At 32.4% G+C, this 14,726-nt stretch overlaps 2 protein-coding genes across 2 annotated transcripts in view; one reads left to right on the top strand and one right to left on the bottom strand.

Annotated features, from left to right (window-relative positions):
• Nucleotides 1-11,016, top strand: part of LOC111684813 (centrosomal protein cep290) — an 11,940-nt gene extending 924 nt beyond the window's left edge. Inside the window, exons 4-16 of the mRNA XM_046951734.1 lie at nt 134-559; nt 621-1,207; nt 1,266-1,630; nt 1,698-2,855; nt 2,923-3,076; nt 3,140-3,371; nt 3,440-4,104; nt 5,877-6,027; nt 6,098-6,624; nt 6,718-6,850; nt 6,934-7,961; nt 10,390-10,585; nt 10,644-11,016. Coding sequence (XP_046807690.1) covers nt 134-559; nt 621-1,207; nt 1,266-1,630; nt 1,698-2,855; nt 2,923-3,076; nt 3,140-3,371; nt 3,440-4,104; nt 5,877-6,027; nt 6,098-6,624; nt 6,718-6,850; nt 6,934-7,961; nt 10,390-10,585; nt 10,644-10,997 — 5,976 coding nt within the window. The 3' untranslated portion in view covers nt 10,998-11,016. The remainder of the gene's footprint in view (nt 1-133; nt 560-620; nt 1,208-1,265; nt 1,631-1,697; nt 2,856-2,922; nt 3,077-3,139; nt 3,372-3,439; nt 4,105-5,876; nt 6,028-6,097; nt 6,625-6,717; nt 6,851-6,933; nt 7,962-10,389; nt 10,586-10,643) is intronic.
• A 152-nt stretch (nt 11,017-11,168) lies between these two features.
• On the bottom strand, nt 11,169-14,066 carry LOC111684814 (nedd8-activating enzyme E1 catalytic subunit). The gene is made up of 3 exons (XM_023447022.2): nt 13,811-14,066; nt 12,776-13,756; nt 11,169-11,377 (listed from the first exon to the last, which is right to left on the bottom strand). Exons 1-3 carry the CDS (start codon nt 13,962-13,964, stop codon nt 11,169-11,171), a joined length of 1,344 nt encoding a protein of 447 aa, XP_023302790.2. The 5' UTR covers nt 13,965-14,066.
• Between the last annotated feature and the right edge of the window lie 660 nt (nt 14,067-14,726).

The following is a 14,726-nucleotide window of genomic DNA, read 5'->3' as shown; positions in this document are numbered from 1 at the left end:
GTTCTAGTTCAGTACTAGTTCAGTTCTAGTTCAGTTCTAGTTCAGTTCTAGTTCAGTTCTAGTTCAGTTCTAGTTCAGTTCTAGTTCAGTTCTAGTTCAGTTCTAGTCATATTCATCTTTGTAATCTTTTTAGTCTCTACAAAATCAAAACATCGAACAATCCAAAACCATATTAACGTTGGAAAAAGACTTAAGACACAGTAAAGATACGCTATTGAAGCTTAAAGCCGATCTAACTCTATTGGAAAGTGAGAAAAAAGCACATAAAGAGTCAATGGATGATCTGAATATAGAAATAAAACGTTTGGAAGGCAATATTACCTATCTGGAAGATGAACGTGAAAGAAGTGAAAACGATTTGAAAGAGTTTGTAGAAAAATTAGAGAAAAAGGCTTTATCGTGGAAAAAAATGTTGGAGGAAAAAGATAAACAGTTAAAGAAATACAAAAGCAATAAAAAAGAAATCATATCAAATGAAGATAGTCAGAAGGAAGAAGCAGAAACCAAAGAAGAAAGTGAGCCTTCAGAGGAACAGGAAGAGATAAGTAAACTAATGCATGTAAGTAAGAAAGTTAAGAAACTGAGAATTTTTTGGTTAAAAAAAATTGTTCTACCAAAAGTCTTTAGAATCACGTGACAAACTTATAGAACAGTTGGAGGGTAAAATAAAAATGATGGCCGAGGAAATGATAGCCTCCACAAAACTTATGAATAAGCTAAGTGCGGAAAAGGAAGAAGAACGTAATCCTCGCAAACCAAGACAATGCTGCAAGTCAGTAGAGTTAGCTTTAAAAGCCAGCAATCAAAAATGTCATGAACTTTCGGAAATGTTGCAAAAAGCCGAAGAGGAAAGTTGCCTTAAGGCCAAACAAGCTATGGAAGCAGTAAAAGCCTTAACAGCTTATCAAAAAGGTGAAGATGGTCTTATGTCTGCCTTGAGAAAATGTTCTTCTTTAGAGAATAAATTACAGTCTAGAGATAAACAAATTAGAGCTTTGGTCATGGAATTGAACTCCATGCATGAAATAGCTCAGGAGAATACATTATTAAGAAAACGTTTAAATATACCAGAAGATGTGGTAATAACAGCGAAAAACTTACAAGCCAAAGAGCGGAGTAAAGAGAAAATGATAGAGAAATTAACTTTAAAATTAAGGGCATCAGAGGAAATGCGTTTGCAATTGAAAATGGAAAAATCGGATTTAAGGTAGAAGTGATATTAACAACTATTTATGTAAAATGTTAACATGTTTCCATAATTTTAGAAAACAACTTTTGCAATTACAACAAAATACAAATACACCTTTGTCAGCTGAGGTAGAGGAGGAAGTCAGCGATTTTAGTAAGACCCCTATAAAAACTTCTTCGAAAAAGTCTTCTAAAGCTAAGGCTCAATATTATATAACAAGTTCTCCTAGTAAAGAAGTTGGTGAAGTGGAAGATTCTTCTAATTCAAGAGAAACCTCTTTATTGGTAACTGCTTGTAGCCAGTGTCAGGGTAATTTAAGAGTAGAACTACAAGATTCAAACGATCATGATTTACAAGCAAAATATCAGGAGATATTACAAGAAAATGAAATTCTACGGCAGGGTATGTTGGAAATTTTGGAAAAATTAAGAGAGTATGATGGTAAGTTAACTGATATATGAAAACTATGATATATTTTTGTTAATTTTGTTTGCAATTGATAATATAGATTGTTCAGATAACATTACCATCGACAATGTAATGCTTACGAGATTAATCCAAACTTTAAAAAGTTCCAATTCACCCTTCGATACTCCCAAACGTATAAGAGAACAATTGGCTTTAATCAAGTCACGAGAAAAAGCTTTAGAAGAGCTTTTGCTTAAGCAGCAACCACCACAGCCAGAAGAAAGAGAAATTGCAGCCGAAGAACTTAACTCCATAGAGAGTATGCGTGAAGATGGTGAGATAAGAGACATAGAAGACCCAGCTTTACCAATGCCCGAATATTTAGATACATCCACTAGACCTACTACGCCCAATAAAAGTATAAATATACCCAATATAGCAGAAGAGGAGGGTACTGCCGAAATGATAACTCACTCTCCAGAGCCAGAAATATCAGTGCCAGAAAAACGTCAACTTCAAAACGAATTGGAAGAGCTTAAAATCTTTAAGAAATACTATGAAGAACTTAAACTGCATATGAATGCCAGTGAAATGGAAATTATGCAAACTTATGCCCAGCTAACCGAACAGATTGTAACACAAGAGCAAGAGCTAATGAGAGAACGCAAAAGTTATGCTTATATGAGAGAAGATTTTGAGCATAATCTTTCAGCTTTAAAACAATTGGAAATAGAGAATATTAAAAGCCAAGCCCAGCTAAAGACAGAATTATTAAAATACCAAGAGGAAGCTGAAAAACTTAAACAAGATTTACAAAATCACAAAAATCTCTATGCCTATACAACAGAAGACTATAAAAGCTTACAGCAAGCTCTTAATGAAAATCAAATGAAACTGGCTTTACTAACAGAAGAGCTTTTGTCGGGCAAGCAGGATGTAAGCATGAAAATTCCCGAGCTTTGTTTGGATTATGGTATAATAAGAGAAGATTTACAATTGGAATTTATCACACAACAAGAGTATGAAGAGCAAAAGCAAATGGTGAAAGACTTTGAGGCACAACGATTGGAAATGCTAAGAAAAAATACTCAATTGGAATCTCTATTGGAAATAGCTCAAGAACAAATATTATCACAGCAAAGACTACTCAATGATATAACCGATAATCATGTTAGCTTAAGACATCTAGTAGCCGATCTACAAAGTTCTACGGAAGAGAAATTATTAATGGCTAAAATGCAAAGAGATTTAGATGCAGGTAAAGTTTAAAATTTTCGCTAAGAAATTCACTATTAAGAATTCTTTAACTTCAATAAAACTTTTAGCCAAAATGGAACTTAATCATATAAGAAATGAACGAGATACACTAAAGCTGCAGTTTGAGAGTGCAGAACAGGATTTGATTAGTCGCAATCAAATGATAGAGGATTTAAACAAAAGCTTCCAAATAGAACGCCAAAATAATAATGTTAAAATCAGGTATATTTAAATATGAATTTAATATTAAAGATATTTTTTATATAAAGTTTTTTTTTAACCCAGATTTCTACAAAAATCCTTATGTTGTTTAAAAGAGAAATATGCCAAATTTACACCCTTGGTCTTCCTAAGCAATTTTGTCTATGCCTATCAAAACTTTCTCAAAAAAAGTACTCATTTAAGTGACGATAAAATAAATCAAACTGAATTATTAAATGGCTATATAGAGGAAGTTATTAAAGCTGCCTTAAAAGAATACAGTTTAGAAATGGAAGATAATCAGAAAGTCATAAAGGTAAGCTTTCTTTAAAACTGTCTTAAACTTTCAACCAAAAATATATATTTTTTTAAATCTCCTAAAAGCTGGTGAAAACAGAAACGCAATGCAAATTTTACGAGGATCAGTTGAAACAATATGAAAAGAAATGTTCCGAATTGGAGAAGGAATTACATGATGTAAAATTAAAAATGGCAGCTGATGCAGAACACTGGCATACTATAGAGGCTTTATTTGGTACAGGCAAAGCTGTGGAAAAGTCAGATAATGAATCTGAAAATAATGGAAAACAGATGGAGCAATTAACCAAAGAAATTGGCTGTAATACTGATAACATTCCCATACCAGCTGAAAGAAAGTTATCAGCCAGTAAATCACGTAGAGCTTCTAAGGAATTTGTGGATAAAAACATGTCTCCCATAACATCTCCTAAAAAGATAAATCAGCAAGAAAATTCAACACAAACTGAAATTGAGTCTGTGGCAATAAATGAAATTTACAAAGCAGAAGTGCGGGCTGAAATTGAACATAAAGATAAGACTTTGGATTCGCAGATTAAGGAAACTAAACGTGGGACATGTAAAGAAACAACTGAGGCTGAAATCCAAACTGGTGGCGATTTATTGTCGCAAGATTCTAAAGCTATTCAAACTTTAGAGGAGGTGTCTAAGGAAAAGGAGGAAATTGAAAAGATGGTTAAAGAAAGTGTTCTGAAAGAAGCTTTGGAGAAGCTGAAGAAAACAGAAGAGAGGTAAGTTAATACACTTGTTGCCTATATAGTTTTTAGTGGAATTTATAATGCCAATAGACCTAAGGGACAGTACATAGGAATTGCTATTTAGTTAATGCTGTTACCCTTGCTTATTGTGTATCTTAAGAAGTCCAGGTACAAAACAATCTGTACCATTCAATTATACATCATTCCAAGTGCCACTAAAGATGGCGGTTTTGTATAGGAGCCTATTATCAATTGACTGCCAATACTCCCTGCCGGATAATTTTTAATGAAGACGATCACCTTAACTTACATATTTAAATAATCTTCTTATGGCAGCCTTAAGAAGGATCAGCCAGAAATGTTCTTCAATGTGCAGATCTGGCTCTCTTAATGTTATTCTTACGGCGACCTTTAGAAAAACCACACGGAGATTTTAATCATCGTGTCCGGTGTCTTCGACAACATCGCTTTAGAAGACTGTTAACTTCCATAGCATTTCCCTTGCTAATCTCTTTAAATAGACTATTAAGAGAGCCGACTGAAATTAAGCCAGGTCTCTTTTTGGTATGACTGCCATTGATCGCTACCGATCGTTCCATTAGAATCGATTTGATCGATGACAGACATCTGAAGGCATCCATCAAGGATTATCAGCTTCTTATAGTCTGGAATTTCAACTGAAAGGACCAGCCGGAGATATGCCAAACATCTTCATCGAGCTTGTTTCCTTCGATATCTCGATTTAGAAGTCACATTTAACAACTTTTAAGTCCTTAACCCAGTCTGTACTATTGAAGGATATATTCTACAAACTCTCCCTCAGCGATCCTACTTTCCCTCCTTATCCTGATCCCTCCAGTATGCACTATTGAAGAATATATTCCGTCAGCGAGAATACTTTCAGTTAACTTATCCCTTCTTAGGGATCATTGCGATCGATTTCTTCACCGTCTTATTTGATGAAAAGAATTGACCATCACAGATCTAACTCTTTTAATTTTGTCCTTACGAAGACCAGCTAATCCATTATGATAGTTTACATGGTTTAGGAGATTGATCACTACGTTTACTTTTACGTATCTCCTTGTGGAGACCACTTAGATATCTGCTTGGAATTAAGACGGCATTGTTGGCATTGATACCTTAGGTTTAGAAGTCCAAGGATTTCTTGTTTTCGCATTTGACAATTTGCAAGTCCTTAACCCAGTTTGGACTATTGAAGGATATATTCTTAGAACTTGCCCTACGAGCCTACATTCAGTTAACGGATCCCTCCTTACGGATAATTTCGATCGATGAGGAGAACTGATCATCACAGATCTGGCTCTTATAATTTTGTCCTTACGGAGTCCTTTAAGAGAACCAGCTTAAGTCATACCAGTCTTTTCTATCGTGTTAGTTTACTTCGATACTATAGGTTTAGAAGATTGATCACTACGATTTCTTTTACGTATCTCCTAGGATATTTGGCTGGAATTAAGACGGCATTTCATTGGAACGACTGCCAAAGATCGGTAGTGGTCATTCCGAATGATGACAGCCACCTAAAATGATCCATGCAGGATCTTAACCTTTTTATTTGACGAAGACGGCAGATCACCTCTAGATTTTACTCCCTTCATTTTCTCATTTGTACCAGCCAGACGGGACCTTTTCTATTATTGATCTCTTTGTGAAGACCACTGAACTCTTAAAGAGCTTAGCACTAATTATGGCTCCCAAGTCTCTCTCTACTTTAAGCCACAATATAGATCTCTTATAAATCTTAAAATTCATTTTAATTTCTTTTATAATTCTTCCTTTAGTCTCTTACAAGCTGAACAACAAATAGAGGTATTACAAGAAGAATTAAAAACTAAACTAAAAACACCTCCAATTCCGGAGAAACAGGAAAAACCCTCAAGCTCTACAGAACAACCGGGGCAACCTTCTAGTTTGCAAACAGATGTAATAGAGGTAAATGCAACGATTTTCTTTAACATAAAATAATAACTCTAAAATTAATTAAAAAATTTCCGCACTATAGAAAACCATCATATCCTTCCATACACTCCTAACCGAAAAGGATAAGTCCATTGGAAAAATGCAAGATATTTTACAAAACGAAAGAGAACAAAATCATTTGAATCTGAACAAATTAAATACAGAAATTGAGGGTTTAAAGAGCACTATTGTGAATCTAAATTTCAATATCAAAACAAAAGATATTGAAATATTAGAACTTAAAACAAAAATGGAAACTCTTAGTGTCAGACGTAATTCCAATGAGAAATTGGAATTGGCAGCTAGAGGAGAGGAAAATGTGGATAATAGTTTAAATGAGATGACCGATGAAAAAATCGAAGAAATGTTTGAAGAGAATACAGTGCCTTTGGTAAAGGCAACAACAGCTGATGAAAGAGATACAACGGCACCAGAGAAACATGAAGTGGAACATAATAGGGAAATACCCGTGAATTTATTGAAACAATTAAAGGAACTTAAGGAAAAGGCCAGTTATTGGGAGAGTTCCTTTAAGCTAAAGGAGGAAGAGATACAGATACTTAAGGAGAAGTAAGTAGTTAGATTCTTAACATCTGAAAGATGCAAATTTCATAATTGAAAACCAACAACATGGAACTTAATTAACATATACTTTTTCTTTAGAATCAAATTTCTACAAGATCGGGAGAAATCCACCAGCATCACACACAATCCAGAAATGGAGCAGTTGCGTTCTTTAATAGAAGAGAAAGATAAACATATCAATGAGTTAATGGATACCTTAAACAACTTCCATGTAAGTTTCTTACACATTTCATAGAAATATCACTACATATATTCCTATTTCTCTCTCTCTCTCTCCTTCTCTTTCTCCCTTAGGATGATCAACAACGTTATATCAACGATTCCTCAAACTATTCAGCCGATCAAATAGCCAAATTGGCCAATGATTTAACACGCACCGAGGCCACTAATAAAATCTATCAAACTCAAGTCGAAGCTTTACGAAAACAACTAAACAATCTAACACAACGTGAAAAACAAGCTAGAGATTTAAATCAATCTTTGCGCAATCAGTTAATAAAACGTCCAGTGGTCTCCATTAAAACCGAACTAAATGCTCGAGTTAAAAGTGAAAATCTCCAAAAGAGAGTACAGCAATTGGAGCTGGATTTGGAAGATGCCAAAGCAGAGATACAAAGGCAAAAGGTTATTATAGAAAGTAAGAGAGCACGTAGTGCTAATGAAGTTGGTTTGTGGGAGAAACAAAAACGATGGCAACAGAATGCGGAGAAATTTAAAAGTAAACTAGAAGAAACCGAAACTTTGTTGGAGAAAACTCGCAGTCTTTTACAATCTGCTCGCAACACTATTAACCGTTTGGAAAAAGATAAACAAATTTTGGAGGCGAAATTAAGTAGAATAACACAACACAATGTTCAACATTCTATGAAATGTTGTCGCACTCCGTCCTGCCCGAATTTACATCATCAAACCTCTAGTATGGGTAGTGGTAACGGTGGCAAATATACTCCCTCTGAAAGTCCTGAAACCTATACAGGAGCCAGCAGTGAATGTAGTTCGCCGGGACGTAGTTCCTTACCACCACACTGCAGTAAAGCTCATTTTAATAATGTTGCTTTACAAAATCCTCATAATGATATCATTGAGGCTTTAAAGGCACGCATTGAAATGCAACAGCGTAAAATTTTAGCATTAGAATTGGAGGGCAAGGGTAGTAATGCTTTAACTACCGAAATGGAGAAGTTACAGGAGAAACTTTCTTCCGTAGAAGCTCAAAATATTCGCTTAGAAGCGAAAAATCTTCAGCTACAATTGGATAATGATCTGCTAAGGCAGGGCGATGGTACGGAACGTTTGCAGAAGCGTATTAAACATTTGGAAGAGTGAGTAGAAAGTCGTTAGAGAATGATTTGTGGTTGTTTCTAATTTAAAATAAAAAGAGTTAAAAAAGAAAATTTTGAAAAAAGTTTACAAATTATATCGAAAATATTTTATAAAATTTTCAAAATTTAAATAGAATTTAAAATTTCACTAAAATTTTGAAATTTCACTAGAGATTTCAAAAATTTCCTTAGGATTTTAAAATTTCACGAGAATTTTTTACAATTATAAAAAAAATTTCAAAATTTCTTTAGAAATTTAATATTTTGAAATTTCCCAAAAAAGTTAAAGGTTTTCCTGCAATTTCGAAATCTTTAGAAATAACTAGGATTTTGCAATTTCACTTTCAATATTTCACTAAAATAAATCAAAATTTTAACAATTCAAAATTTTTTAGATAGTATGAATGAATTCAATTTTATATTAAAATATCGAAATTTTACAAAAAAATCTACATTTTTCTAGAATTTCGAAATTTTTTACAAATTCGAAATTATTTTAACATTTTGAAATTTCAATATTTCTCTAAAATTGAATATTTTAACAGAAATTCCAAATTTCACTAGATTTTCGAAATTTTTAGATATGACTTTAGAATTTTAAAATTTCGCTAGAATTACAATATTTCAGTAGAAATTCGAATTTTCACCAAAAATTCAAAATTTCACTAGAGTTTCAAAATATATAAAAAATTGTTTAATTTAAATATTTTATACATTCGAAATTTTATTAAATTAAATTTTAGATTTAAATATCGAAAAAGACATTTTTCTAAAATTTCGAAAATTTCTACAAATTCAAAATTTCACTAAATAATTTTATATTAGATCAGAAATTATTCTAAATTTTCGAAATTTCAATAGAATTTCAAAATTTTTCTAAAATTTAATATTTTACCAAAAATTCGAAATTTCGAAAAAATTCGAAATTTCACTAGATTTTCGAAATTTTTAGATATGACTTTAGAATTTTAAAATTTTACTAGAATTACTGGAAATTCGAAGTTTTACTAAAAAAATCAAAATTTTACTAGAATTTTAAAATTTCTATAAAAAATCTAGAATTTTCGAATTAGAATAGAAACTCATTAGAAATTTATATTTTTTTAGAATTTCAAAATTTTAAACATTTGAAATTTCACTATATTCAATTTTATATTTAAATATCGAAATTTTACCAAAAAAAATAGAGATTTACTAGATTTTCGAAATTTTCCAGAAATTCGAAATTTCGCTAGATTTCACTAAAATAGTTTATTGTAGAGCAGAAATTATCTAAAATTTCGAAATTTCAATATTAATCTAAAATTGGAATTTTAAAAAAAAATTGAAATTTTACTAGATTTTCGAAATTTCTAGAAATTCAAAATTTTATTAAAATTAAAAAAAAAAAATCTAAAATTTTCGAATTTTAATTAGAAACTCATTTATAATTTTTCTATAATTTAAACATTCATTAGATTCAATTTTAGATTTAAATATTGAAATTTTACCTGTAATAGACATTTTTCTAGAATTTTGAAATTTTCCAAAATTTCGAAATTTTGCTAGATTTTGTCAAAAAAACTTATAAGAATTTGGAAATTTTTTAAAATTTCGATATTTCAATAGAGTTTTAAAATTTCTCTAAAATTGGAAGTTTAATCAGAAATTCGAAATTCACTAAATTTTCGGAAATTTACTAAGATTTTCGAAATTTCTAGAAATAACTTTAGAATTTAAAAATTTACTAGAATTACGATATTTCACTAGATTTTCGAAAATTTCTAGAAATTGCTTAAGAATTTAGAAATTTCATTACAATTTCTAAAAAAAATCAGAAATTTTCGAATTTAAACTAGAAACTCATTAGAAATGAAAATTTTTTAGAATTTAAAATTAAGATGTAAATATAGAAATTTTACCATTTTTCTAGAATTTCGAAATGTCACTAGATTTCACAAAGAAATTGTATACTAGAGTAGAAATTATTCAAAAATTTTGAAATTTCAATAGAATTTCAACATTTTTCTAATATTCAAATTTCACTAGATTTTCAAAATTTCTAGAATAAATATTAAAAAAAGTTCTAATTTTAACTAGAAATTCACTAGAAAAAAATCACAAGAAATTTTTAATTTTTCTAGAATTTAAAAACTTTTTGAAAGTTCGAACTTTCAGTTCAAATTTACACTTAATTTTAGATGATAAATTTTAAGATCATTAAGTATTAAAGTCATGACCATGTTGAATATGGTTCTAAAACAAATATTTGATTAAAGTCTTATTTCTAAATAAAGTAAGCCAATTCTACAGTTAGTGTATACAAGAACAACTTCACTTACCTAAAAATAATAAAAACATTTAACAAAATTAATGAAAAATACCTTAACTTTAAAGTTTAAATAATAAATACAAAATACCTTTAAAATCAATTAATTATCCTTTACAGCTATATAATTGCTTTAAAAGAAGAAAGAGCCTCGGCTGAAGCACGCAAAGAATTATGCAAATGTAGTGGTATAAAACTAAACACTCAAATGGGACAACCGGCAGAAACTACAATATTATCATTGAGAAATTTGGTGGAAAAACTAAAAGCTGAAAATAAATATTTAAAAGATGGTAGAAGATCATGTGAATCAAGAGTAAGTTAATGTTAAATAGAAAATATGTATACCTTTTCATATCAATATTTCACTATAGGCTTCCACAGAGACTGCTACTACTACTACTACCAACGACACTGCTCGTTTACAACAAATGTATAGCGATTCATTAGAGAAAATTTCCACTTTACAAACAGAATTAAAACTACAAACAAAATGTCCTCATTGCGAGAATAAAGGTAGAATGTTGAGTATGGATATGCAAGCACAAGATGAATTGAAATATGTTAAGGAACAATTGATAAAGAAATCACAATTATTACAAAAAGCTAAAGTTTTATTAACACGAGCTGCCGCCAAAGAAAAGGTATTAAAAGAACAATTGGCAATGTGGAAACGTAAATGTTCGGAATTACAAAATGTGCCAGTGATTGATGAGATAAGTGAATAGTTTTTCTTTTGTGTGCAGGTGTACGTTGAGGTGATGATGATGGATTTTTCGAAGTTTTTCTTTTTATTTTTGATTTACTCTTGTTTATTTATTGTGTTTTTAGTTTTCACTATTCTGTTGATTTAAATTGTTTTATTTTTTTGTTGCATTTTTACTTTTTTTGTAATGAATTTAATTCATTTCGACTTCATTGGCATTGTATTTTAACTGTAGTGTTAAAGTATTTGGTGTTGTCTGATCGGTTACAATTATTTGTTGACCATCTTTGAGTCCTAATTCACCCAAAGATTGTGTCAAATTGCAGCGTGTACGTTCTTCAATACTTTTAACCGTCGACATGTACAAAGTTTTATTTTTACCTTCGATTATTGTTGTAATGCCTGAAATAAAATAAAAAGAATAATAAATAACTAGTGGTTTATTTTGAGATCTCTTATTATATTGATAATATAACTCTAGCAAGGTGAACACGACACCAGGTACGGTAAAGAGGACCGATAAACTTCCGGCCCGCTCTCCTACTGGCTTTCGCAAGAATGTCAGTAAGTGTCAAAGTCACCTAGCAAAATGATGAGGTTTGGTTCATGCCCGGCTGGCGCTCCTAAAGGTCCCCGTAAAGAGACAATCAAGAGAGCCAGATCTGGTGATGACCAACCCTCTTCATCCAGTAAGAAAGTGAAGAAATCAACCAGCCTGGATGTATGTCTTGTAGTGGCAGTCATTGATCGGAATGATCCAGAAGGGAATTGTTGTTGTTGCTGGGGTAAAGATCCTTCCATCTGGATTGTTGTAAACAACAATACAACAATCCAGATGAGAGGATCAGTACCGATTTCTGGCAATTAATTGAAGGTAGGCTGATTGATGAAATCGCCATCTTTAAGGGTGGTCGGAGGATGAATACCTCAATGGTGCAGACTGGGTTAAGGGCGTGAAGGTTGTCAATTGTGGAGACAAGAATTCCTTGGAATTCTTAAAATCGGCGATTGGCAAATGTAGCGACATTAACCCAGCAGCAAAGCTTGAGGTGATACAGGCTTCCAAACTGCCACTACGGTCAATAGTAACAGTATGGATTCCACCACCCGTAAGAACGGTGCAAACCATACTGGCAGTATTGGCCAAACAGAATAACAGTCTTCTTACAGACCAATGGAGACATCTGAACTCAATGGTATGTAAGGAGAATACTGGCAAGGACTTTCGATTCGCTGTGGATTGAAGTCCTTAGAAGTCCTGAATAAGACTGTCAGATTCTGGTACCCAAAACATGACAGAACCAAAGAAGTTGCTAGTTGTGCAGATAAACCTGCATCACTTTGAAGCAGCTTCAGACGATTTAATAGCATTCCTCATCGATTCGCAGACGGACGTGGCACTTATCCAAGAATCTTGGATTAACAACAATAAGGTTTTTGGTTTAAGGATGAAAGGTTACACCTTATTTGTCTCGCCTACCGAGGACAAGGTAAGGACTTGTATCCTGTTTTCTCATTTCTCATACTTTTAGGAGCGTTGACATAATCGTAATAAACATAGAAGCCAAAGGTAGGCGTACGCTCACACTGGCTTCGGTGTATATGCCGTATGAGGCGACTGACCCACACGGGTCAGAGGTGCGTGACGGTTGACGGTATATGCGAGAGTGCGATGTCAACAATCTGTTGACATTGAGATAGCTCAAACCTTATAAAAAGTATATTCTGATCTCTGGGCTTTGACTAAATTTAGTTGCGTTTTATTGCTAATATGAAATAAATATTTAAATGTCAACTTACCCGGTTGTTTCATTTGATATTTGGGACTTTCACACAGCATTTTAATTAAATCCTCCAAAGTTGTAGTATTGGGATCTTCAATATTAACTATCTGTAGACCATTGCTACAAGCTAAACAATTTTCCGATTTCTCGGCAGCATAAGTATACGTATAAATACCATCGATATCATTAAAATTTAAATAATTAGACATGCTATCATAACAGCTGGTGGCCAATTTAAAAACTTCAGTGGCACAAGCAGCTGCAATAACGGCATTTGTGCTAGCCACAGCTGGTATTATGTGTTTTAAAACACCCTGCACCAAACGATACGTAATGCCAGATATATTAAATTGACTGGCTCTTTCACTGGCACGCTCATAGACCCAGGCCACATGTTGGGGATCATCACCATCCAAGGCAGAGTTAAAGGGATTTTCCTTATCCCATTGTATGATTTTCACATATTCTATACAATGTTCGGGTAGACGTGGTGTATTGGCTATCGTGCATAAAGGATAATTAATTTGTGGTGGAAATAGATCCAAGGTACATTCAATGCAAGCCGTAAAACCAGGTAATATAACACGGGCATTACCCTTAAAGCCTTCAGTGCCTCCATCAATCATGGGTATTATAGAGGAAGGATCTACCGAACCATCCTCTTCATTATAGCTAAGCATGGACAACAACATGCCATTAATCCAACGACGCGCCACTATAGAATCCAAACCACACACTATAATATGGAATTGCTGATAGAATGATTCATCAAAATCTTGGATTTTACAAAAATGAGGTGTAACACGACACGTAGGCACACGATTATTAATAAACTTAGCCGCACACTCTGCCTTTGAGGAGCCAATATCACTGGGACGAAATAGAAATTGACGATTTAAATTCGACAAGTCAATGGTGTCCATATCGATGACATGCAAATCACCAAAACCCATTAGGGCTAAATCCTTTAAAAGCTCACAGCCCAAGCCACCAGCACCTGTAATATATAAAGTCAAATATTTATTTGTGACATGAAATTAATTCCTTTTACCAATTACTAAAATTTTGCAAGTAGTTTGCAAAAATTCTAAATTTTCAGGTGAGGGAGTAAAATCGGATTTACAAAAAGGTCCTGCCCTTTCCAAAATATGACGCAAACTATGCCATCTTTTGCTAGTTAGAGAATTGGCTGCAACCGTTGCCATTGTTTTGGTTGAAAAAATTAAAAATATTACTAATTGTTTTGAAATGCGAAAGAAAATAGAAAATTTGCACAGAAAAAAAATTTGCCGGCTTTTCGAAAAATGATTGCATTTAACAGCTGTTAGAGATGCCATATTGATTGCATAGGCAATATGTGATATATATGAAAGCTGTGTGCGGTGAAAAGAAAAATACAATTAGAAAATATTTTTATTGTCATAATAGGAGGTATGATTATTTTAATAAACTTTAAAAATAATGATATTATGTAGAAAAATTCTAATAGACGTTTATATCAGAAAATCAGATTACAAAAGTCAAAAATCGTAAAAGCTTGATAAGCTTATTATCAAAAAATTCACATTTTTTGACAATGTCTTTTCTTTTCAGAGATTTCTGTTACTGACTTATTTATGTACATAAGAAAATATAGTATACAAACATGATACAACCATATAAAAGTAGAATCAATTCAATTTTAATTTCTTCATAAACAATTTTTGATAATTATTATTTGATGTTTCTCTTTATATTTTATAATTTTCTTTTTTATGACAATTCAAGGCATGTAAAATTGAGAACGTACTTATCTACTGAATCTACTTTATTATTGTTTTATTATGGTCTACAAATTGAAATTATTAGGACCCTCAAACTTGTTACGAAACCTTGTCTTTCTCTTCGGTGACCAACGATGCCGCCTCTTGCCAGCTCAGACTTCGGCGTGGGAACTCAACCCGCATCTACATCACCTATGGCTCGTC

Source organism: Lucilia cuprina, chromosome 5, assembly GCF_022045245.1.
Source record: "Lucilia cuprina isolate Lc7/37 chromosome 5, ASM2204524v1, whole genome shotgun sequence".
Taxonomy (NCBI): Eukaryota; Metazoa; Arthropoda; class Insecta; order Diptera; family Calliphoridae; genus Lucilia; species Lucilia cuprina.
The sequence above is the reverse complement of the archived record's forward strand: the minus strand, read 5'-3'. Positions and strand labels throughout refer to the sequence as shown.

Bases quoted from the DNA above. Each gene is read 5' to 3' on its own strand.
- LOC111684814 (XM_023447022.2), bottom strand. From the start codon at position 13,964: ATGGCAACGGTTGCAGCCAATTCTCTAACTAGCAAAAGATGGCATAGT. The intron at 13,757-13,810 runs GTAAAAGGAATT...TATATATTACAG, and splicing joins TTGCAAAATTTTAGTAATTG to GTGCTGGTGGCTTGGGCTGT. The intron at 11,378-12,775 runs GTAAGTTGACAT...ATTTTATTTCAG, and splicing joins ATATCAAATGAAACAACCGG to GCATTACAACAATAATCGAA.